The sequence below is a fragment of the Chiloscyllium plagiosum genome, chromosome 30 (genome assembly GCF_004010195.1).
Source record: "Chiloscyllium plagiosum isolate BGI_BamShark_2017 chromosome 30, ASM401019v2, whole genome shotgun sequence".
Taxonomy (NCBI): Eukaryota; Metazoa; Chordata; class Chondrichthyes; order Orectolobiformes; family Hemiscylliidae; genus Chiloscyllium; species Chiloscyllium plagiosum.
Window position 1 is genome coordinate 2,172,418 of NC_057739.1, and position 21,931 is coordinate 2,194,348.

The following is a 21,931-nucleotide window of genomic DNA, read 5'->3' on the forward strand; positions in this document are numbered from 1 at the left end:
CAGATTTATTTGAATTCACAAGCGTTCTGCCCCCAATCATCAAGTGAAGTGAGAGAGAAGCGCGCTGGCACAGGATTTATCAGCAGAGAGATCAAAAGATCCCACAATTTATGTGAGTGAAGCATCAACTGGTCAAATAATAAGTCTCTGCAGATGATCAGGAGTGTCAGACAGCGTGAGTAAAGTGTCAGCAGCTTATTAACAAGTGAAGGGATGATATATAATCCAATGAAATGAGGCAGAGAGATCATTACAAAAAATTAAAAATGAGGTGGTGCTGGAGTCAAGCCAAATGACTGCAATAACATAATAGATATGAGTCACATGTTGAAGGTCGAACCAAAGTAATAAGTAATCCAAAACTGTACAAACTAATTAACTGCCAGATTAAATAAATCAAACTTTCAAGTTTTAGTTCAGTCGGTGATCACTTATTAATTTTCTGTCACTTTTCCATGACATCATGGTAAGTTGCATTTCATGGTACATTAGAATTTAAGACCCCACTCAAGTAAACAATACAGTTCATATTTCAAGAGTTACTACTTATCATCCACGATAATGTTATTTATACATCATGTAGACCTACTACCCAGATATCACTTATTCAACTAGCATGACCAAAAAAATGATGAACCTTAGATCACTCTCATTGGCCTTAGATCACTCTCATTGTGAAATCTTCCTGTGTGCAAAGTGACCACCTTGATTGCCCATATAACTGATTCATTGTAAAATACTACTGATGAGGTGCTAGATACACAGTCCCATGTATCAGTTGTATAAGACTACAAAAGGGGAGGCAAGAGTTCGGGAAAAAAACAGGCCAATCAGCATGAAATCAGGAATTTTATAAACTGACTATTCTCGGCAGAGGTCAGAGAAGTTAAAGGTTTTGCCGTGCTCCAGACACCCAATAAACGTTGATCCTTGGGTCATCCAATTGGATACATAATTGGCTTAATGGCAGGAGAGAGGGGGTGGTGGGGGAGGATTGTTTTTTGGACTGGAGGCCTGGCACCAGTGTGTTTCACAGAGATCAGTTCTGGGTCCTCTTTTGCCTGCCATTTATATTGATGATTTGGATAAGAATACAGAAGGTATGGTTAGTACGTTCGCAAAATTGGTGGCATAGTAGACAGTGAAGAAGGTGTTCTGAGATTATAAAGGGATCTTGATCAAATTGGTCAATGGGCTGAAAGAATGGCAGATTAAGTTCAATCTGGATAAATGTGATGTGTTGTGTTTTGGTACAACGAACAAGCGTAGGGCTTATACAATTAACGGTAGGGCCTTGGGTAGTGTTGTAGAACAGAGGGACCTCGGGGTGCAGGTACATAATACTTTAAAATTTGCATCACATATAGACAGAGTGGTTAAAAAGGTGTTTGGCACACTTGTCTTCCTTGTTCAGTCTTTTGACTACAGGGAGTTGGGATGTCATGTTGTGCAGGACATTGGTGAGGCCTCTTCTGGGATAATGTGTCCAGTTCTGATCGCCCTGTTATAGGAAGGACATTATCAAGCTGGAAGTGGTTCAGAAGAGATTTACCAGGATGTTACCTCATATGATTAGATTAGATTAGATTACTTACAGTGTGGAAACAGGCCCTTCGGCCCCACACCGACCCTCTGAAGAGCAACCCACCCCGCTACATTTACTCCTTCACCTAACATTACGGGCAATTTAGCACGGCCAATTCACCTACCCTGCACATCTTTGGACTGTGGGAAGAAAGCGGAGCACCCGTAGGAAACCCACGCAGACACAGGGAGAATGTGCAAACTCCACACAGACAGTTGCCTGAGGTGGGAATTTAACCCAGGACTCTGGCGCTGTGAGGCAGCATTGCTAACCACTGTGCTACCGTGCCGCCCATATGGAAAGTTTGAGATATAAAGAAAGGCTGGACAGGCTGGAATGTGTTTCACTGGAGCTTAGGAGGGTATAAATAGAGTTCATGGTAGTTGTCTTTTCTCTAGGATGGGGGATTTGAAGACTAGGGGAAACATTTTTAAGATGAGAGGAGAAAGATTTTAAAAAGACATGGGAACAAGTTTATTTACATGGCGGGGTGGTGCGTGTGTAATGAACTTCCTGAGGAAGTGGTGAATGTGGGTACAATTACAACTTGAAGACTAGGGGAAACATTTTTAAGATGAGAGGAGAAAGATTTTAAAAAGACATGGGAGCAAGTTTATTTACATGGGGGGTGGTTCGTGTGTGTAATGAACTTCCTGAGGAAGTGGTGAATGTGGGTACAATTACAACATTTAAAAGATATTTGGATATGTGCATGAATAGGAAAGGTTTGGAGGGATGGGGGCTAGGAGCAGACAGATAGGAATAGTTTATGTTCAGCATGGACTGGTTGGACCAAAGGGTCTATTTCCATGCTGTATGACTCATGGTGACTCAGTGGTTAGCACTGCTGTCTCACAGCGCCAGAGACCCGGGTTCAATTCCAGCCTCAGGTAACTGTCTGTGTGGAGTTTGTACATTCTCCCCGTGTCTGTGTGGGTTTCCTCCGGGTGCTCTGGTTTCCTCCCACAGTGCCAAAGATGTGCAGGTCAGGTGAATTGGCCATGTTAAATTGCCCCTAGTGTTCATGGATATGTAGATTAGGTGCATTAGTCAGGGCTAAATATAGACAAATGGGTTTGGGTGGGATACGTTTCGAAGGGTCGGTGTGGACTTTTTCAGCCAAAGGGCCTGTTTCCACACTGTAGGGATTCTATGACTGTCTGAAGTGTGATACCTGCCCAAGGGTTCACAAATCTTGACAAACCCTGGCTCATGTTTGCACCACGCTGTACTCACCATAGAGTTTGACCGTGATTTTCCTCCTTTGTTGAAGGAAGAGGATTGCATAGTTGGAGTAATCCGTTTCAGCAATGACAATGTCAGTCTTAATTCCACGATCTGTAATATGAAGCAATTGTGATTGTAATGGTGGCTACCGAGAAGTCTGTACAAGTCATCTGCTTTAGGGGAGGGAAGGGGAATAGAAGCTGGAACTGGTAGAAAAAGGATTTTACATACTTTTCCTGGAGAATCTCCCAGGAGTTGCATCCATCTTATAGTCTTGTTTTATGTCCCAGCACAGTCCATCCCTGGAAGAGAGGAAAGGGAATCAAAAGGGGAATGTTGCTTTCAGTTGGTAACATGCTGGGAACGGATCAGAAAGCTTACTCCCTCAGGGGCTGGAGTTCCTCACTTCCCGCAGAAATTCTACTGATGTTTCACCATTTGACCGTACAACATGCTGAACCTGGTAAGGTAAACGGTGATCGCTGAAAACAGTGTCTCATCCAGATCTGGAGACATTACACAAAACACTGAAAATGTCCTGAGGATGCTGGAAATAAGTAACAAATACCTAAATTGCTGGAAAAACCCAACAGGTCTGGCAGCATCTGTGGGCAGAAGAATTGGATCTGTGAAGCTCTTAAAAAGGGTGACTGGATCCGAAACGTTAACTCTGCTTTCTCTCCTTAGAGGCTGCCAGACCTGCTGGGTTATAGAGTCATTGAGGCCTACAGCATGGAAACAGGCCTTTTAGCTCAACTTGCTCATGCTGCTCAATTTTCACAATTTACACAAGTCCTAATTGTCAACAATTGGTCCCTATCCCTTCCTACCTATCCAATCATTGTACCAGTCTAAATGTTTCCTAAATGATTAAATTGTACTCGCTTTCACCACTATCTCCGGCAGCCCATTCCAGACACCCACCTTCTATGTGGAAGAATTTCCGCTACGCATTAGATTAGATTAGATTAGATTACAGTGTGGAAACAGGCCCTTCGGCCCAACAAGTCCACACCGACCCGCCGAAGCGAAACCCACCCATACCCCTACATTTACCCCTTACCTAACACTACAGGCAATTTAGCATGGCCAATTCACCTGACCTTGCACATCTTTGGATGGTGGGAGGAAACCGGAGCACCCGGAGGAAACCCACGCAGACACGGGGAGAACGTGCAAACTCCACACGTCAGTCCCCTGAGGCGGGAATTGAACCCGGGTCTCTGGCGCTGTGAGGCAGCAGTGCTAACCACTGTGCCACCGTGCCGCCCACATTCTAGCTTTAGACTGAGGGAAAAGCTGTTGGCTATCTACCTTGTATAGTCCTCTCATGATTTTATGGACTTCTATAAGGTCACTCCTTAACTCTCCTCCACTCCAGGAGAAAAAGTCCCACTTATCCAGCCTCTCTTTATCCAGATCTTTTCATCACTATTTCTAGTTTAATAATATACTTTCTATGGTAGGGTGACCAGAGCTTCACACAGTACTCCAAATGTGGCCTCATTAACATCTTATACAACTGGAAAAAGACCTCCCAGCCCCTATAGTCAATGCTCTGTCTGATAAAAATGCTGAAAGCCTTCTTCACCATCCCATCTACTTGTGACTTCACTTTCAAAGAGCTATGAACCTATACCCTTAGATTGTTTTGATCTATAACACTCCCCTGGGCCATACCATTGACTGTTTAAGTCCTGCCCTGGTTTGACCCACCAAAATGCAATAACTTGCATTTACCTAAATTAAACTCCATCTGCTGTTCCTCCGCCCACTGGCTCAGTTGATAAAGATCTCACTGTATTCCCAGATAACCATCTTCACTGTCCACTATACCACTAATCATGGTGTCATTGCAAACTTACGAATTATACCTCCTAAGTATTCACCCAAATCATTTTGATAAAAGATGAATAACAGTGGACCCAACACTGATCCCCTTGGCACACCTCGGGTTCCCTCCTGCATGTAAGAATCTGGGTTTGAATTTACTTTTTTGCCAAGAGGTATGTTTATGGAATGTTATTGTATTGGAACAGTTAATTCGTAATGGTTACTGTATCGAGTCCATTAGGTTTTCTAAAAGTTAGGTTATTCTAAATTCTGATTTCTTTTGTTTGTGTTTCAACTGTAGTATTTAATTACATTCAGCCATGCTTGAAGCTGAATGGTTTGACCATCATACCTAGAACACCCACTTTGTACCTGCCTTTAAAATAAGAAAAGTTAGGTTCTAGGTTAACCTTGTTGACATAGTTTGAGGGGGATCTGGCCTGGTCCACAACAAACCTTACTCAACTATCTACCATGCAGTACTTTGTCAAAGGCCTTGCTAAACTCCATGTAGACAATGTCTACCGCACTGCCCTCATCTATTTATTGACCTTCAGAAAGTCAATCAAATTCATGAGACATGATCTCCCACCTACAAAGTCATGCTGACTATCCCAAATGAGTCCTTGCCTCTCCAAATGCCTATAGATCCTATCTCTCAGAATCCAGTGTGACAACTTACCCACCACAGATGTTAGGCTCACTGGACTATAGTTCACAGACATATTTTTCCAGAAATTTCTGTTTTTGTTTCTGGAGACCTTACTTCAGGACTTCAAAATTTAAATGGAATGTGGGCATCACTGACTGGCGCACCATTTATTGCCCATTCCTAATTGCCCTGGAGAAGTGCAATGATGTGGAGTGACAACAGAAGAGATTCACAAAGATCCTGAGACCAGAAAAAGTGAAGGTTCTTTTATTAAGAGAAAGAGGGCTGACAAGACATCAATTGAGTTGCTCAATATTAAGAGAGGTTGAATGGATAGGTATGGAAAAATTTCTTTGTCCAAACAATGAGTTAGTAAGCAGAGTGCTCCTGATGTCATTTCATGTCATGAAATTTGTAAAAGAAAATAGAATATATGATCCAACATAAACTGACAGGATACAACATGGGACTGGGGCTTAGAGGGACTCTAGATATTAGCACAGAGTGTGTTGGCAATAAAGAGACCTAATAAGATCCCAAACAACGGAAAATAGCCCAGATCTCTGCAAGGGATTGAGTTTGCATCAATTCCTGATCCTTTCAACCTCAGAAATGGAGTCAAATTCTGGGACTGGGAATAATGAGAACTACACATGGGCAAAGCAGTTAAGTGTCAGCTTAGGATAATGACTGGAGAGTTTGAATTAGGCCCCTGAGTTATGAGAGCTTGCAGAAACCGGTAATGTTTACATGGGGGTCGGGAGGACTGGACATTGATCCGAGTAAAGGGTTCAGGATCTTACATAAGAAACGGACAAGTGAATTGACCAAGCGCGATGCTCTTAATCATTGTTGCTTCATCAGAAGGCCAGCATTAGCCCCCTATCCTTTATAGAAATAGGGATTCTGCCAAGGTGACAGCATCGTAGCAGGAGGATCCCTGAGGAAAGTCTCTTCCAAAGTGTTTGTTTCATTCATAGATTACACGCAAACATACATATTAAAATATATATTAGGAGCAAGAGAAGGCCATTCAGCCCTTCAAGCCTGCCTTGCCATTCAGTTATGGTTGATCTGATTACAACCTCAACTCCACGTTCCAGTCTATTCGTTACATCCCTTCACCCTCCCCTTTCTTCAGAACGATCAATCCACCATTCAGTTTCCTTTTTAGGAAGTTGTTTCCAAAGACTCCTAATCTTCTGAGAGGAAAAAAAAACTGCCTCTTCTTTGTTTTAAATGGGAAACACCTGATGTTTAAATGGTGAGCCCAAGTGCTCAATTCTCTCAGGAGAGGAAACATATAAGATTCAGAGGGGTTTCGACAGTCTGGGTGTGGAGAGGAAATGTCCCTCAGAATTGTATACCTTTCAAAATGCCTCCCCCCCCCTTTACTTTTCTAAACTACAAAAGATACAGCCTAGCCTTTCCAATCTTAGTCTGGTATTTATCTCTGAGTTGTTCCCAACACATTTATATCCTTTGTTAAATGAAGTGATCAATATTGTACACTGTTCCTCAGATATAATGTCACCAATGTCCTGTATAACTGCAAGGCTTAAACCCAATAATAACATTCTCTTAGCTTTGCTAATTACTTTCTGTACCTGCATCATAGCCTTCTGTGATTCATACAATAGAATGCACAGATCTCTCAACATCTCAGAGCTGTGCAATCTCTTACCACTTAGATTATATGCTGCTTTTATATTCTTCCTCCCAATATTGACAATTTCACATTTTCCCATAACATACTCCATTTGCAATTTCTGTTATCTATATCTTTTTGTCAGATCCTTACTTCCTCTTCACAACTGTCCTTCCTATCTGTGTGCCATCATCAAACTTTGCAGTTATACATTTTGTACCTTCATTTGAGACATTTATATAAAATGTAAACAGTTAAGGTGTCAGCACTAATCCCTCTAATACACCAATCTTACATCTTGTTAACTTGAAAAAGAGAAGAAAGTGAGGACTGCAGATGCTGGAGAGTCAGAGTCAAAAAGGGTGGCTCTGGAAAAACACGGCTGGTCAAGCAGCATCTGAGGAGCATTCATTCCTGATGAAGGGCTTATGCCCAAAACATCGATTCTCCTGCTCCTCAGATGCTACCTGGCCTGCTGTGCTTTTCCAGAGCCATCCTTTTTTGACTCTAATTTGAAAAAGACCCATTTACACCTACTCCCTGCTTCCAGTTAGTAAACTTATCTTCTACCATTTCCTGACTTTCTCAAAGAACTCCAATAGACTGTTCAGACATAATTTACATTTCACCAAACTATGTTTACTGTGCCTAATTATCTTAAACTTATTCAAGGGGCTGCTATAACTTCTTTCATGAAACTTTTAACATTTTTTTCCCACCACAGAGTTTAACAGCCATAGTTTAACAACTAACTGGCCTGCAGTGGGGAGGTGTGGCTCATATAGACTAGTTAGTTAGAGACCTGAAAAGGGGTGAAGCCTATGGGGTTTCACAGGAAGGGATAACAAGAAAGGGATCTGCATGTCTGGGGCCTCACTGATACATGGAGCTGGATTCTGGAAACCCCCTTTCATCGTGCTGCCTTCCATCGTGCAGAAAATCAAATCTGTGTGATAGGAAAGATAAAGTCTGCGATCACACCCAGGTGAGTGGGGTAAGTGACTCAACCGATGAGGGAACACACTAAGTGAGGCCCTTTAAAGGGCAAGATTACGCATAGACCCATGCACCGTACAGCACACAGACTTGCAGAATCCTAATCCCTCGTGGCCCTGATGGGTTAGCTCTCCGTGCACTTCGTTCATACTCACACTTTGAACAGAGAGACCAAGAGTGCCAATGGTGCCTTGTTCCCCTTCCTGTCACGTTGCAGCAAGCTCTCAACACAGATGGTGCATGGATAGTAGGAAAGGTGATGGCGATGGTATTAGTATCACGGTGACATCTGTTACATTCAGGGCTAGACAGAGGCTCAGGCAAACAGATGCAGTGCAAAACTACTTACATTTGTGAAACTGTGAAAATCAAAATGCAATGCAGTGTCACCTGTGCCATCAATGTGCTCTTAAAAGGTTGATTTTTTTCGATCCCTTCACTCTGTCTCAGCACAGTCTCAGTTTCTGGAGCTCGCGTACAGGGAGCCTGCTCAGTAGAGGAGCCAATTGGCCCTGGAGGTTTGGCCTGGTGACCCCAGGGGCGCTTGTGTGTAGCATGGTCCAGATATGTGGAGGTTGACATGACAGAGGCAAGTGAACCCTCCTTGGCTTCAACTTCCAAGGGTTGGAGGGGAGGAGCAGGCAGAATGGAGGTGAAGGGCCTAGTCGCCTCGAAGGGTCCTGAATGGCAACCTCTTATTAAAGGTCTCTGTCGGTCATCTTGGATGTCTCCTGGCACTTCCCTGCCTCCGTGAGTGACCGAGGGCTGGATGATGATGTTTAGCAGACTCCAAGGCTGCTGGACCTGGTTCTCCATGGCAGCCACCAGGCAGTTGCATGTTTGGGACAGTTTGGTCCCCATAGCAGAGCTGTACTCCCGCAACTACTTGGTAACAAGAGCCATTGCCATCCATGTACTGCCTGCTGCTTCTGTTCCTCCCTGGCTACTGTGATGAAGCCCTTGATTGCTGACACCACAGGGTCCTGTCCTGCTTGGGGCTGAGCATGTGCTTGGTCTCCTGTAATCCTCTCAGGACGTGCCAGCATCCTGAGTCTTTTCTTCCTCAGCCACTTCCGGAGGTGTCACAGTGAGATGCTCACCAGATTGTGGTCCCAAACCTTCTGCCCCTGAAGTTCCAACCGAGATGTCAGTCTGACTCGCTGCAAGAGGCAGTCTGACCATTGCTTCCTCTGAAGCCTCAGATCCCTTTTCCACAGAGGTCACTTTCTGAGAGACCAGCTCATTTCTCCCCAGAGGTCATGGACATTCCACTGTACCTGGAGGACACAAGATAGAGAAGGCAATGCAGCTAATGATTAGACATGGCCTGTAATGAATGAGACTGATAGTGGGAGCACTCTGAGAATGGCAATGAAATGAAGAATGGTGCTTAGTTTTGATACTGGCAAGATATGGATGTCCTGGAATTCCCAGTCATCTTCAGCGAGCGATTCTATCCTCATAGACACCCCTCCATACAGCTGCAGAGGCAGACTGGATGTGAGGTAGCAGTGAGAGAGAGAGAGAGAGAGAGTGCATCATCAAACCTGCTGCTGTGGAGGTGAGTATTGACCTTCTGTGGCATTGCTGGTGGCTTTTCTGCACCACTGAGAAAGCACTGATCCAGGTGGAAGCTTCGAATGAGGCTGCCAGGGTCCTGTGCCCACACTAATCCCCTTACTTCTGTCCAAGGCCCCAAGGGATCCTTCCACATCCGTCAGAAATTCACCTGCACCTCTACCAAAATCAGAGAACATCTCTGGGACACCTGCAACCACCCCCCCACCCCCACCCCCATGGCTGAACACTTCAACTCCCCCTCCCACTCCATCAAGGACATGCAGGTCCTGGGCCTCCTCCATCGCCAAACCCTTATCGCCTGACACTTGGAGGAGGAATGCCTCATATTCCGCCTCAGGACCCTACAAATGCACAGGATCAATGTGGATTTCAACAGCTTCCTCATTTCCCCTCCCCTACATTATCCCAGTCCCAAGCCTACAACTTGGCACCACTCTCCGGACCCGTCCATCATTCCCTCTTCTGACCTATCACCTTCATCCACCTATCGCATTCTCAGCTACTGTCTACCTAACCCCACCCCCTCCAATTTATCTTTCAGCTCCCCAGCCCTCAACATCATTCCTGATGAAGGGCTCCGGCCCGAAATGTCGATTCTCCTGCTCCTCGGATGCTGCCTGACCTGCTGTGCTTTTCCAGCACCACACTCTCGACTCTGATCTCCAGTAGCCTGCAGTCCTCACCTTCTCCTGCCAGGGTCTGGAGTCATGGCCTCGTCTGATGGTCCTTTGGGAAGAGGATGACCCTCCTCTGGACCACCTTCTCCATATCACTTGGAGAATTGCAGCACCATCTTCCTGTTTTTAACAGATTCAGACCCTTGGCTAGTTGGCAGGATGTGGATGGTTGAGCAGGGTGGACTCAGATTGTCAGTGCTCATCTGGGTACACAGCTGCCTCTTACTCATAGAGCAGGTGCCAGGGATGCAGGCTGCTTAGGAAGGTATCCGTTGAGGGGTGAGTGGTTCCAGGAACAGTGCATTGTATGATAGAGCTGGAATTGGATAGGAGTGAGGTCAGAGTGAGTAAGTGACTGTCCCTGGGGGAGGTCAGAGTGAGTGACTCTCCCTCCCTTTTGGGGCAACACGGTGGCAAATTGCCAGGGTCCTGGGTTCGATTCTAGCCTCAGGCGACTGTGCAAATTTCACACAGACATTCTCCCCGTGTCTGCGTGGGTTTCCTCCGGGTTTCCTCTCACGGTCCAAAGATGTGCAGATTAGGAGGATTGCCATGCTAAATTGCCCACAGTGTTGTGACACTGATTCGCACTGTGTGAAGAATAAGGGAATTAAAGGAAAAAAATTAACTCTCAAAATGACTTTGTTTCTACTCACAGTTTGCGTAATGTATTGATGCGAATATCTTGATTCTGATTGGTTACCTTCATGGTAACTGCCTCCAGTCGGTGGTTGTTAAGCTTGAGGTAGCCACACATTGACCCAACGGAAATGAGATGCCACACTCCTGTGAACTAAAATTAAAAGCCTTATCAAACACTCTTACAGCAGGTATGGCATAGAAACTGTATGAAGCTCTCCCTGGGCTATTCAAATCAACTTAAATCTGATGTGTAACCCTTTGAGGCCATAAAATGTGGAGAACTAAGTCAGCCATTCAGCCCATCTAGTCTGGCTCTCCATTCAATGGCTGATCTGATAATCCTCAACTCCACTTTCCTGCCTTTTCTCCATAAGTCTTCTGTGGTGAAGAATTCCACAGACTCACAACCCTCTGAGTGAAGAAATTGCTCCTCATCTCTGTCTTCAATGTGCACTCCCTCATTCTGAAATTGTGCCGTATGGTCTTCGACTCTCTCAGAAGGGGAGACAACGTTTCTGCTTCTATCCTGTCAAATCCCCTCAGACTCCTGTATGTTTCAAAAAAGTCACCTCTCATTCTTCCAAATTCCAACGAGTACATGAGCACATGAACATGACAGGGCTGATGGGCTTAAGTGCAAGGCTCATCAAGCAGGTGAGCTTAGAGCCTGATCAGTACACGGGACTATGATGTTGTGGCCATTACAGAGACCTGCTTGAGAGAGGGACAGGACTGGTTGCTCAATGTTCTAGAGTTTCATTGTTTTCGATGAGATAGAGAGGGAGACAAAAGAGGTGGAGGTACTAATCAGAGAGAATATCACAGCTGTTCTCAGAGAGGACATAATGGAAGGCTCATCCACTGAGGCAACATGGGTAGAGCTCAAAAATAAGGCAAGTGCAATCACTCTGATGGGATCATGCTACAGGAGATTGAATCACTAAGATACTGAGGAACAAATAGAATCCCTACAATGTGGAAATATGTAGGCAAGTTATAGAAAGATGCAAAAACAACATGGTTGCCATGGTGAGTGACTAACTTCCCCAATGTTGATTGGGACTTCCATAAAGCAAGAGGCTTAGGTGGGGCAGAATTTGTGAGGTGCATCCAAGAGGGTTTCTTGAAACAGTATATGGAAAGTCCAACTGAAGGAAGAGCCATACTGGGCCTTGTATTGACTAATGAGCTTGGCCAGGTGACTGACCTTTCAATGGTAAAACATTTTGGAAACAGTGATCACAACCCCTTAAGTTTTAAGATGGCTATTTTAAGAAGGATAATTCAGGACCTTGCAGGAAGGTACTAAATTGGGGGAGGGAAAATTTATGTAAGTATTAGATAGGAGCTAGGGAGTATTAATTGGGAGGAGCTGTTATCTGGCAAATCCACTTTTGACACAGGGGCATTTGTTTGAAGACCTGCTAATCTGAGTTCAGAACTGGCATGTTGCAGTCAGGAGGAAGGATAAGGATGGCAAGGTTTGGGACCCTTAGATAACAAGTGGGGTTGTGAATTTAGTCAAAATGAAAATGACAGCATATGTAAGGTTTAAAAAGCTAAAATCAGAAAGGGTCCATGAGGAATAAAAGAAAGCAGGAAAGAACTCAAGCATAAAATTAGGATAGCAAGGAGGGACCATGAAATGACTTGGCAAATAGGGGTAAAGAAAATCACAAAGCATTTTATATATACGTTAAAAGCAACAGAATAAACTGGGAGAAGGTATGCCCATTCAAGGATAAAGGAGGGAACTTACGCTTGGAGGCAGAGACTATGCACAAAATCCGAAATGAGTATCTTGTGTCAGTATTCAGTAAGGAGCAGGATATTGAGGTTAGTGAGATTTGTGTGAGGTGCGCAAATATGCGAGGGTGTTTTGAAGTCAAGAAAGAAATGGTATAAAGAGCATTAAGGTGGAAAAGTCCTCAGGGCCCAATGGTGTCTACCCCATGTTATTGAGAGAGGCAAGAGAAGGGACTGCTAGGGCCTTGACCACGATCTTTGTATCCTCCCTATCCGCAAGAGAGGTCCCTGAGGACTGGCCAGTGCATAATATGGTTCCACTGTTCAAGAGGGAAATAGGGATAATCCAGGAAATTATAGATCATTGAATCTCATATCGGTGGTTGGGAAGCACTTGGAGAGGATTATTAGGGATAGGCTTTACGTACATCTGGAAAAACATAGCCTAATTAGGGAGAGTCAATATGGGGCTTTGTGTGGGGCAGGTCATGTCTTACTAACTTGATTGTTTTGAGGAAGTAATGAAGGTGATCAATAAGGGCACAGCAGTGGATGGTTTTTACATGGATCTTACAAGGCTTTTGATTAGGTCCGTCATGATAGGCTCATGTTGAAGATCAAGATGCATGGGATCCACTTGGCTGCTGAAAACACAGAGTATTGCTGGAAGGGTGTTTTCAGTTTGGAGGCCCATGACTAGTGGTGCTCTGATGGGATCTATGCAGGGACCTCTGCTATTTGTGATTTATATAAATGATTTGGCTGAAAACATAGCTGGGTGGGTTAGTAAGTTTGCCGATGACATAAGGATCAGTGGAGTTGTGGATAGTGTCGAAGGCAGTCAAAGGATACCACAGACATGGGTGGAGAAATGGCAGGTGGAGTTTAATCTCGACAAGTGTGAGGTGTTGCACTTTGGGAAATCAAATGTTAAGGTAGGTTTACAGTTAATGGCAAAACCCTTAATGGCATTGATATACAGAAGTCCTAGTCCATATCTCCCTGAAAGTGACCACTAAGTAAATAGGGTGGTAAAGAAGGTGTATGGCATGCTTGCCTTTATTGGTCAGAGCACTGAATACAAGAGTCAGGAAATCATGTTGCAGCATTATAAAACTTTGGTTTGGCCACACTTCGAGTATTGCATTCAATTCTGGTTGCCACATTACAGGAAGGATGTGGAGACTTTGAAGAGGTTGCAAAAGAGCTTTACCAGGCTTAAGAGGTTGTGAGCTAAAAGGAGAGACTGAATGATTTCTCTGGAGTGGCAGAGGCTGAGGGGAGACTTAATAGAAGTTTATAAAATTATGAGAGGCAAAAATAGGGTTAACAGTCAGAATCTTTTTCTCAGAGTTGAAATACTAGAGGAGAATTGTTCAAAGGGGCTGTGAGGGGCAGGTTTCTTACATAAAGAGTATTAGGTGCTTGGAACATGCTGCTGGGGGTGGTGGTGGAGCTAGATACAATAGGGTGTTTAAGGGACTTTTAGGTAGGCGCATGAATAGGCAAGGAATGGAGGGATGTGGACAGGTAGAAGGGATTAGCTTAATTTGGTGTCACATTTGGCACAACGTTGTGGGCTGAAAGGCCTGTTCCTGTCCTGTAGTGTTCTAAGTTCTATGCCCAATCTACGCAACCTCTCCTCATTAAACAATACTTCCATACCCTGGTATCAGCCCGTGTGAACTGCCTCCAATGCCAGGTTTGCCTTTCCCTTCTTTTTCTCTCTTCCTCTCCCTGAGTCCTGCCTCCAATGTACTCTATTCACATATGTTTCCGTTCCAGTATATCTTTCCTTAAATAAGAGCCCCAAAGCTGTTCATGTTATTCGAACTGTGGTCTGATTAGTGCCTCATATTGTTTTAGTAAATCCTCCATATGTTTCTATTCTATTCTCTTTGAAATTAAGGCTGATATTTCATTTGCCTTTTCTAGTATCCACTGAACTCAGGTGCCAACTTTTTGTGATGTATTGTCAAGGACTCCAAACTCCATCTCCTCTGCAGATTTCTGTAGTCTTTCTTCATTTAAATAATATTCAGCTTCAACACTGTTCCTGCCAAAGTGCGTAACCTCACATTTTTCTTCCTACCAAGAGTTCGCCCACTTGCTAAATCTGTCCATAATGCTGTGTGTCATCGTCATCCTATTTCCAATGGAATATCCGCCACCTTGGCTATAAAACATTCACTTTCCTCATTCAAGTCATTAATTTATGTTGTAAATAACTGTGGGTACACTGATCGTTGTGACATACCACCAGTCACAAGCTGTCATCTTGAAAATGCCTTCTTATTGCAACTCTCTGTTCTCTATTAGATAGCCAATCCTTTATCCATGCTGATATACTATCTCTAACACTGTAGGCTCTTATTTTATTAAGGAGCCTAATTAGTAGTACCTTTTCAAACATCTTGTGAAAATCCAAACATATCACTTCCAATGTTTCACCTTTATTGATCCTGCTTGTTACCTCCTCAAAGAATTCTATTAAATTTGGTAAACATGAATACCCCTTCATGAACCATGCTGACTCTACCTGTTTGTAATTTGTATTTCTAAATGCTCTTCTATTACATTCTTTATAATAGATTCTATTATTTTCCCAATAATCGATGTTGAGTTAGCTGGACTATTGTTACTTGTTTTTATCTCCTTCCCTTTTTAAAGGTGTTGTATTGGCAGTTTTCCAAATTTCTGGGATTTTAAAATGAAAAAGGAATTCTGGAAGATTACTACCAGTGCATCATTTTCTCTGTGGCTGCTTCCTCTAATATCCCAGGATATATCCCATCTGCTCTTAGGGACTTATCAGTCTTTAGCTCTATAAGTTTCCCAAGTACTTTTTTTCTCTAGCGAAGATTATTGAATTTGTTTCCTCTCCTCCTTTTGCCCCTTGAATATTTAGATTAGATTACATTACATTACAGTGTGGAAACAGGCCCTTCGGCCCAACAAGTCCACACCGACCCGCCGAAGCGCAACCCACCCATACCCCTACACTACCCCTTCACCTAACACTACGGGCAATTTAGCATGGCCAATTCACCTGACCTGCACACCTTTGGACTGTGGGAGGAAACCGGAGAACCCGGAGGAAACCCACGCAGACACGGGGAGAATGTGCAAACTCCACACAGTTAGTCGCCTGAGGCGGGAATTGAACCCGGGTCTCTGGCGCTGTGAGGCAGCAGTGCTAACAACTGTGCCACCGTGCCACCAACGGCAGACATTTAGTAATTCTGGAATGTTATATGCTTTTTTTTAACTGATGTGAAGCATTTATTCAACTCCTCTTCCATTCCCTGGTTCCCATTATTATTTCCCCAGTCTCATTCTCTGGTGGGTTTATTATCACTTTGGCTTCCCTTTTCCTGTTCATGTATTTAAAAGAATGCTTCCAGTCCATCTTGATATTATTTAGAGTCATAGAGATGTACAGCATGGAAACAGACCCTTCAGTTCAACTTGTCCATGCCGACCAGATATCCTAAGCTCTTTTCTCCTTTTCATTGGTCACCTTTCCACGGTTTTTAAAACTGTTCCATTCCTTTGGTTTAACAATGGTCTTTGCAGCATTACATACTCTTTCTTTCAATCTGATGCTGTCCTTAACCTCCCTGGTTAACTATAGTTGGCTTAGGTCCTTCCTAAAACCTTTACTCCTCACTAGACTGTATGTCTTTGCTGTGCACCATGAACTATTTTCTTCAATGTCTGCCATTGTTAATCAACTAGCTTTGCTACTAAATTTCTTTCCCACAGCAGGCCTGCAAGTTGTGCTCTCAATCCTTCATATTTTAGCTTAGCACAATTGCTTCTGACCCAACTTCCTTCTCTCAATCTGAATATTAAATTCTACCAAGTTATGGTCATTGTTTCCTCGGGATCTTTTGCTCTAACATATTTATTAAACTTATTTTATTATACTTCACCAGATTGAAAATAACTGGATTCCTGGTTGGATCTACAACATATTGTTCTAAGAAACTGTCCTGATGACACTCTATGGATTCTTCTTCATGGCTTTCTCTGCAAATCAGACTATCCCAATCAACATGAAGGTTAAAGTCACCCACAAATAATGTACTGCTTTTGTTATATACTACTACATGGAGACAGACAGCCAAATCATATCAATCTTCCTACTTCTATGTACACAACACAGTTGAAATAAAATCTTTAAAGACCCTCAAAATTGACCCAGAAGACCAGAAGCTATAGGAGCAGAATTAGGTCATTCAGTCCATCCAGTCTGCTCTGCTATTTGGTCATGGGTGATGTTTCTCAAGCCCCATCCTCCTGCCTTCTCTCCATAACCCTTGATCCCCTTACTAATCAATAACCTACCTACCTCTGTCTTAAATGCACTCAATGACTTGGCCTCCACCGTCCTCTGTGGCAATGAGCTCTACAGATTTGCCATGTTCTGGCTGAAGAAATTCCTCATGTCGGTTTGAAAGGTTCATCACTTCGCTCAAAGGCTGTGCCCTCGGGTCCCAATCTCACCCCTTAGTCAAACATCTTCTCCATGTCTATTCTATCCAGACCTCTCAGAATTCTGTAAGTTTCAGTGGGGTCCCCCCATCATCCTTTTAAACCCCATCAACTACAGACCCAGAGTCCTCAATTGCTCCTCATATGACAAGCCCTTAATCCCCAGTATTGTTCTTTTAAACCTCCTCTGAGGCCCCTCCACTGCCAGCACATCCTTCCTTAGATATAGAGCCAGAAACTGCTCACAATATTCCAAATACGGTCGGACTAGAGCCTTATACAGCCTCAGCAATACATCCCTACTCTTGTATTCTGGTCCTCTCAAAATGAATGCTAACATCGCATTGGTCTTCCTAAGAATCAACTAAACCAGCATGTTAACCTTATGAGAATCCTGAAGTAGGACTCCTAACTCACTTTGTGCTTCAGATTTCTGCATTTAGAAAGTAGTCTATGCCTCCATTTTTCCCACCAGAGTAGAAACCTCACAATCTCCCACATTGTATTCCAACTGTCACTTCTTTGCCCGCTCTTCTACCCTGTCCAAGTCCTTCTGCAGCCTCCCTACTTTCTCAACACTACCTGTCCCTCCACCTACCTTAGTGTCATCAGCAAACTTAGTTCCTTTGTCCAGATTATAAAAATATAACATGAATAGTTGTGATCCCAGCACTGACCCCATTGGAACTCTACCAGTCACCCATTACCATCGTGAAAAAGACCCCTTTATGCCCACTCTCTGCCTTCTGCCAGTCAACCAATCCTCTATCCGTGCCATCATCTTGCCCCTTACACCACAGACTCTTCTCTTATTTAGCAGCCTCCTGCACATCACCATGTCCAAGGCCTTCTGGAAATCCACATAGATCACGTCCACTGGTTCTCCTCAAAGAAATCTAACAGATTTGTCAGGCATGGCTTCCCCTTGATGAAGCCATGTTGACTCACCCCATTTTAAAATACTCTTCCAAGTATTTGTGACAATACTATGGATTTAAGAGATGTATTTTATCCTTTTGTTTTGAACAGAGATTTTAAGACAGAAATAATGAGCTATCTGTTGAAAACCCGTAAACAACTCATAAGACCTTGTGTTTTTTTAATTGGAACAATAGAAGCAGCCTACATGGGTGGGGTCAAGTTCAACCGAATCAGGATTTTTAGGTGTAGTTTTCAGTAGCAGCTGCTTGGTTCTTGAAGCTGGATCTAGAATCTTGGGATTCTCTTCCTGCTGCTACAATCGCATGTGAGACAATCTGTTTTACTGAATTTACCTTTTGTCAAGGGTGTGTTTATGGGATGTTACTATATTGGAACAGTTACTGTTTCGTAGATAACTAACCTATTATTTTATTAAATTTTCCGACAGACTTAAGTTATTCCAATTTCTTCTTTCTTTTTTTTGAACTATAGCTTATGCATAAAGTGTGTTTTGCTTCAGATCTGGTAGTTTGACCAATTGAATTGCATCCAGAATGCAACGCCTGACATTTGCTTTATAAATAAGAAAACGTTAGCATCAAGGCTATCTTCTTAATTTATTTTGAGGGGGTTTGATCTGGTCCATAACATATTCCACAATCTCAACCTTTTATAATACTCTAAAATCTTCCCAACGACTGATGTCAGGTTAACCAGCCTATAATTTCCAATCTTCTGCCTCCCTCCCTTCTTAAACAGGGATGTTACAATAACCATTTTCCAGTCCTATTAAAATCTCCACAACTCAAGTGCTTCCTAAAAGATTACCACCAATGTCTCCACAATCTCCTCAGTGGCTTCCTGTAGAACTCTGGGATGTAGTCCATCTGGTCCAGATGATTTATCCATTTTCAAACCTTTCAGCTTCCCCAGCCCCTTCTCCTTAGTGATGGACTTGACACTCACCTCTTCCCCCGACTCTCTTGAAGTTCTGCATTGCTATTGGTGTCTTCTACTATGAGACTGATGCAAAATACCTATTCAGTTCCTTTGCCATTGCTTTGTTCCCCAACACTACTTCTCCAGTGGTCCACTCTTGCCTCTCTCTTAATTTTTATATCTTAAAAAAAACTTTTGGAACCTTCTTTTGTATTTCTAGCTCACTTACGCTCTTTTTCATCACCCACCCCACCAACTGCTTTTTTTTAGTTGTCCTCTGCCGGCTTTTAAAGGTTTCGCATTACTTTTTATTACATTGCACACTTTGTCTTTTGCTTTTATGCTGTCCCTGACTTCCCTTGTTTGTGATCGTTGCCTTGTTCACTCTTGGGATGGATTTCTGCAGTGCCTCCTAAATTACCCCAGAAACTCCTGTCATTGCTGCTCTATCATGTCTTCTTTACTCGGCTCCCCTTCCAATCAACTCTGACCCCAATTGTCCTCACCAGACTGTTTGAACAGCCAATCTCAGACTTTGTGAATAATCAATTTTAGACTATGGGTTCATAGTTTAAACAAAAGTCTTATAACAAATTTAGCAGATCAATACAGGTTCTTCTGCTACAATGCGCGTTTCATTAACATAAATCCACTATAACGCTATTGATGAATTGGGGATACTGTTTCTAAAGCACAAACTTTGAAAGCTTGTATGGATTAAATCGCAATTCTTGCTCCAACAGTTTAAATGGTGCTTCTATTATGTGATTTTTCTTATAACATGAGATTGCATGAGAATGGATCAACTGCGTTATAGCATAACAAACTGTATTAAACAACAATCTAATTTGTGTCTATGATTTAACTTCAGATGTTTCTGTTTACACCCCTAGTCTAGTCACACAAAGGACAGACAAATGAGCACAGGGAAGGAATAAATTAACAAAACTGCAACTGATTATTTAAATGTTTCACATGTTGTGTTGTTCCATGGCATGTGTGATTGTTTCTTGGTTGATTTCTGAAGTCATTGATCAGGACCATCTTTTCAGTTCACTCCAAAGGAGTATCAGTATTTCCTATAACTTAACTTCTGTTCTCTGAACTTCCAGTAGCTGTTAGTGGGAAGTTAGGCAGGAAGCTTTCAAATTTTTAATGCTGTAGCATCAACAGCCATACTCCTTCTCTTAGGAAACTCAGTTCAAACTACCTATCCGTAGCCCCTACCTGTGATTAACCATCATGTTCTCTCCCAGACTTCCTAGCATTAATTCCTGGGTACTGACCTTCTTAGTGGCCAAACATCTGCTATCTGATGCAACATACTGCTCTCCATGATGTCAAAGACTCTGTACAATCCAACCTGCAATTAACTTCCAGCCTGGCTTCAAAAACAGTTTGTTCTTTCCTTTTTTGTTAAACATAAGCTGCTGCCCACAGCCCAAAGGTTGAGCTCACATTTCCAAATCAAAATTAATAAAAGAGTGCAATAAAAATAATTTAAAAATCAGTGACGGTTCTAACAACATGCCCTCATTATCTGATTTATTCGCTCTTCTCTTCTCTTCTCCTTCTAGTATCTACTTTCCTTCTTCATTTCTCACCTCAAAGCCACAGGTTAACAAGTAAGATCCTGCATTATAGACACACAGTTACAAGGAGATCAAACCTGGGAACTAAGTATTCAGGGATATGTGAATTTTCAAAAGGGCAGGCAGGAAGGAAAGGCTGGTGAGGTAACATTGTTAGTACAGAATGGAATAATGTAACATCAAGAAGTGATCTTGAATTGGAACGATAACGGTGGCACAGTGGTCAGCACAGCGTCAGGGACTCAGGTTCGATTCCAGCCTCAGGTGACTGTCTGTGTGGAGTTTGTATATTCTCCCAGTGTCTGCGTGGGTTTCCTCCGGGTGCACCGGTTTCCTTCCACAGTCCAAAGGTGTGCAGGTTAGGTCAATTGGCCAAGCTAAATTGCCCTTGGTGTTCAGGAATGTGTAGATGAGGTGCATTAGTCAGGGGTAAATGTAGAGTAATAGGGTAAAATGTGTCTGGGTGGGTTACTCTTCGGAGGGTCGGTGTGAAGTTATTGGGCCAAATGGCATGTTTCCACGCTGTAGGGATTCTATGATAATCCTTTTTCCTGCTATTGTTCTACATTTGCTTCCTCTATACCATCCTGATGCACTCTGGATATAATTTTCTAGAAAATGGTCCTCCAATACTGCCAATTCCTCTTGGGTGGAAGCCTTTATTTACCCTCTCTCAAACCTCACTCCCCTGTAATTAATTCAAGCCCTTTCTACAACCCAACTGTTTGATTATCAGGAACTTGGTCCCAGCACAGTTCAAAGTAAAGCCCATCACATCTCACAGTTCCTGTCTACCTCAGTATCGGGCACTGGCTTCAGTAAACTGGCACTTATTCAACCCTCATCAATCTTTGAACCATGCATTTAACTCATTGACTTTATTTACCCAATGCCAATTTGCACTTAGCTCTGGCAGTAATCCAGAGATTATTACTGTGAAGGTTCTGCCTTTTAATTTAACTCGTTGTTTTAGCTGTTCAAAATTCTTCAGCAGAACTTCCATTCCCATTCTCTCAATGTTGTTGGTACCAATGTGGATAATGGCTAATGGACCCCTCCCCTCCCTCTCCAAGTTCTTCTCCAGCTCCAAGGAAATGTCCTTAACCCTGGCACCAGGGAAGTGACAGAGCCTTCAGGATTCCTGGGCACAGCTGCAAAGAACCCCATCTCCCCAATTATACTGTCCCCTACCACAATTACATTCCTGTTTCATCCCCTCACCCCCCATATAAATCACTCCCTGTACCAAAATGCTGTGGTCAGTTTGTTCATCCTCCCTGCAGTCTCCACACTTGTCCACGTGGCTTGTAAGAACTTAATAACTGTTGGACAAATGCAGGGGCTAAGGCTTCTCAATTCTAACCCCTGGGTTCTCACACCTACCTCCCCTGCTCT

General features: G+C 43.2%; 1 protein-coding gene across 1 annotated transcript in view; it reads right to left on the bottom strand.

The window, feature by feature from the left end:
- Window positions 1–2,789: 2,789 nt before the first annotated feature.
- Window positions 2,790–21,931, bottom strand: part of c8g (complement component 8, gamma polypeptide) — a 21,353-nt gene continuing 2,211 nt past the window's right edge. Inside the window, exons 2-4 of the mRNA XM_043719802.1 lie at window positions 10,856–10,992; window positions 3,044–3,114; window positions 2,790–2,923 (exon numbers count right to left, since the gene is read on the bottom strand). Of these exons, the coding sequence (XP_043575737.1) occupies window positions 2,796–2,923; window positions 3,044–3,114; window positions 10,856–10,992 (336 nt within the window). The 3' untranslated portion in view covers window positions 2,790–2,795. The remainder of the gene's footprint in view (window positions 2,924–3,043; window positions 3,115–10,855; window positions 10,993–21,931) is intronic.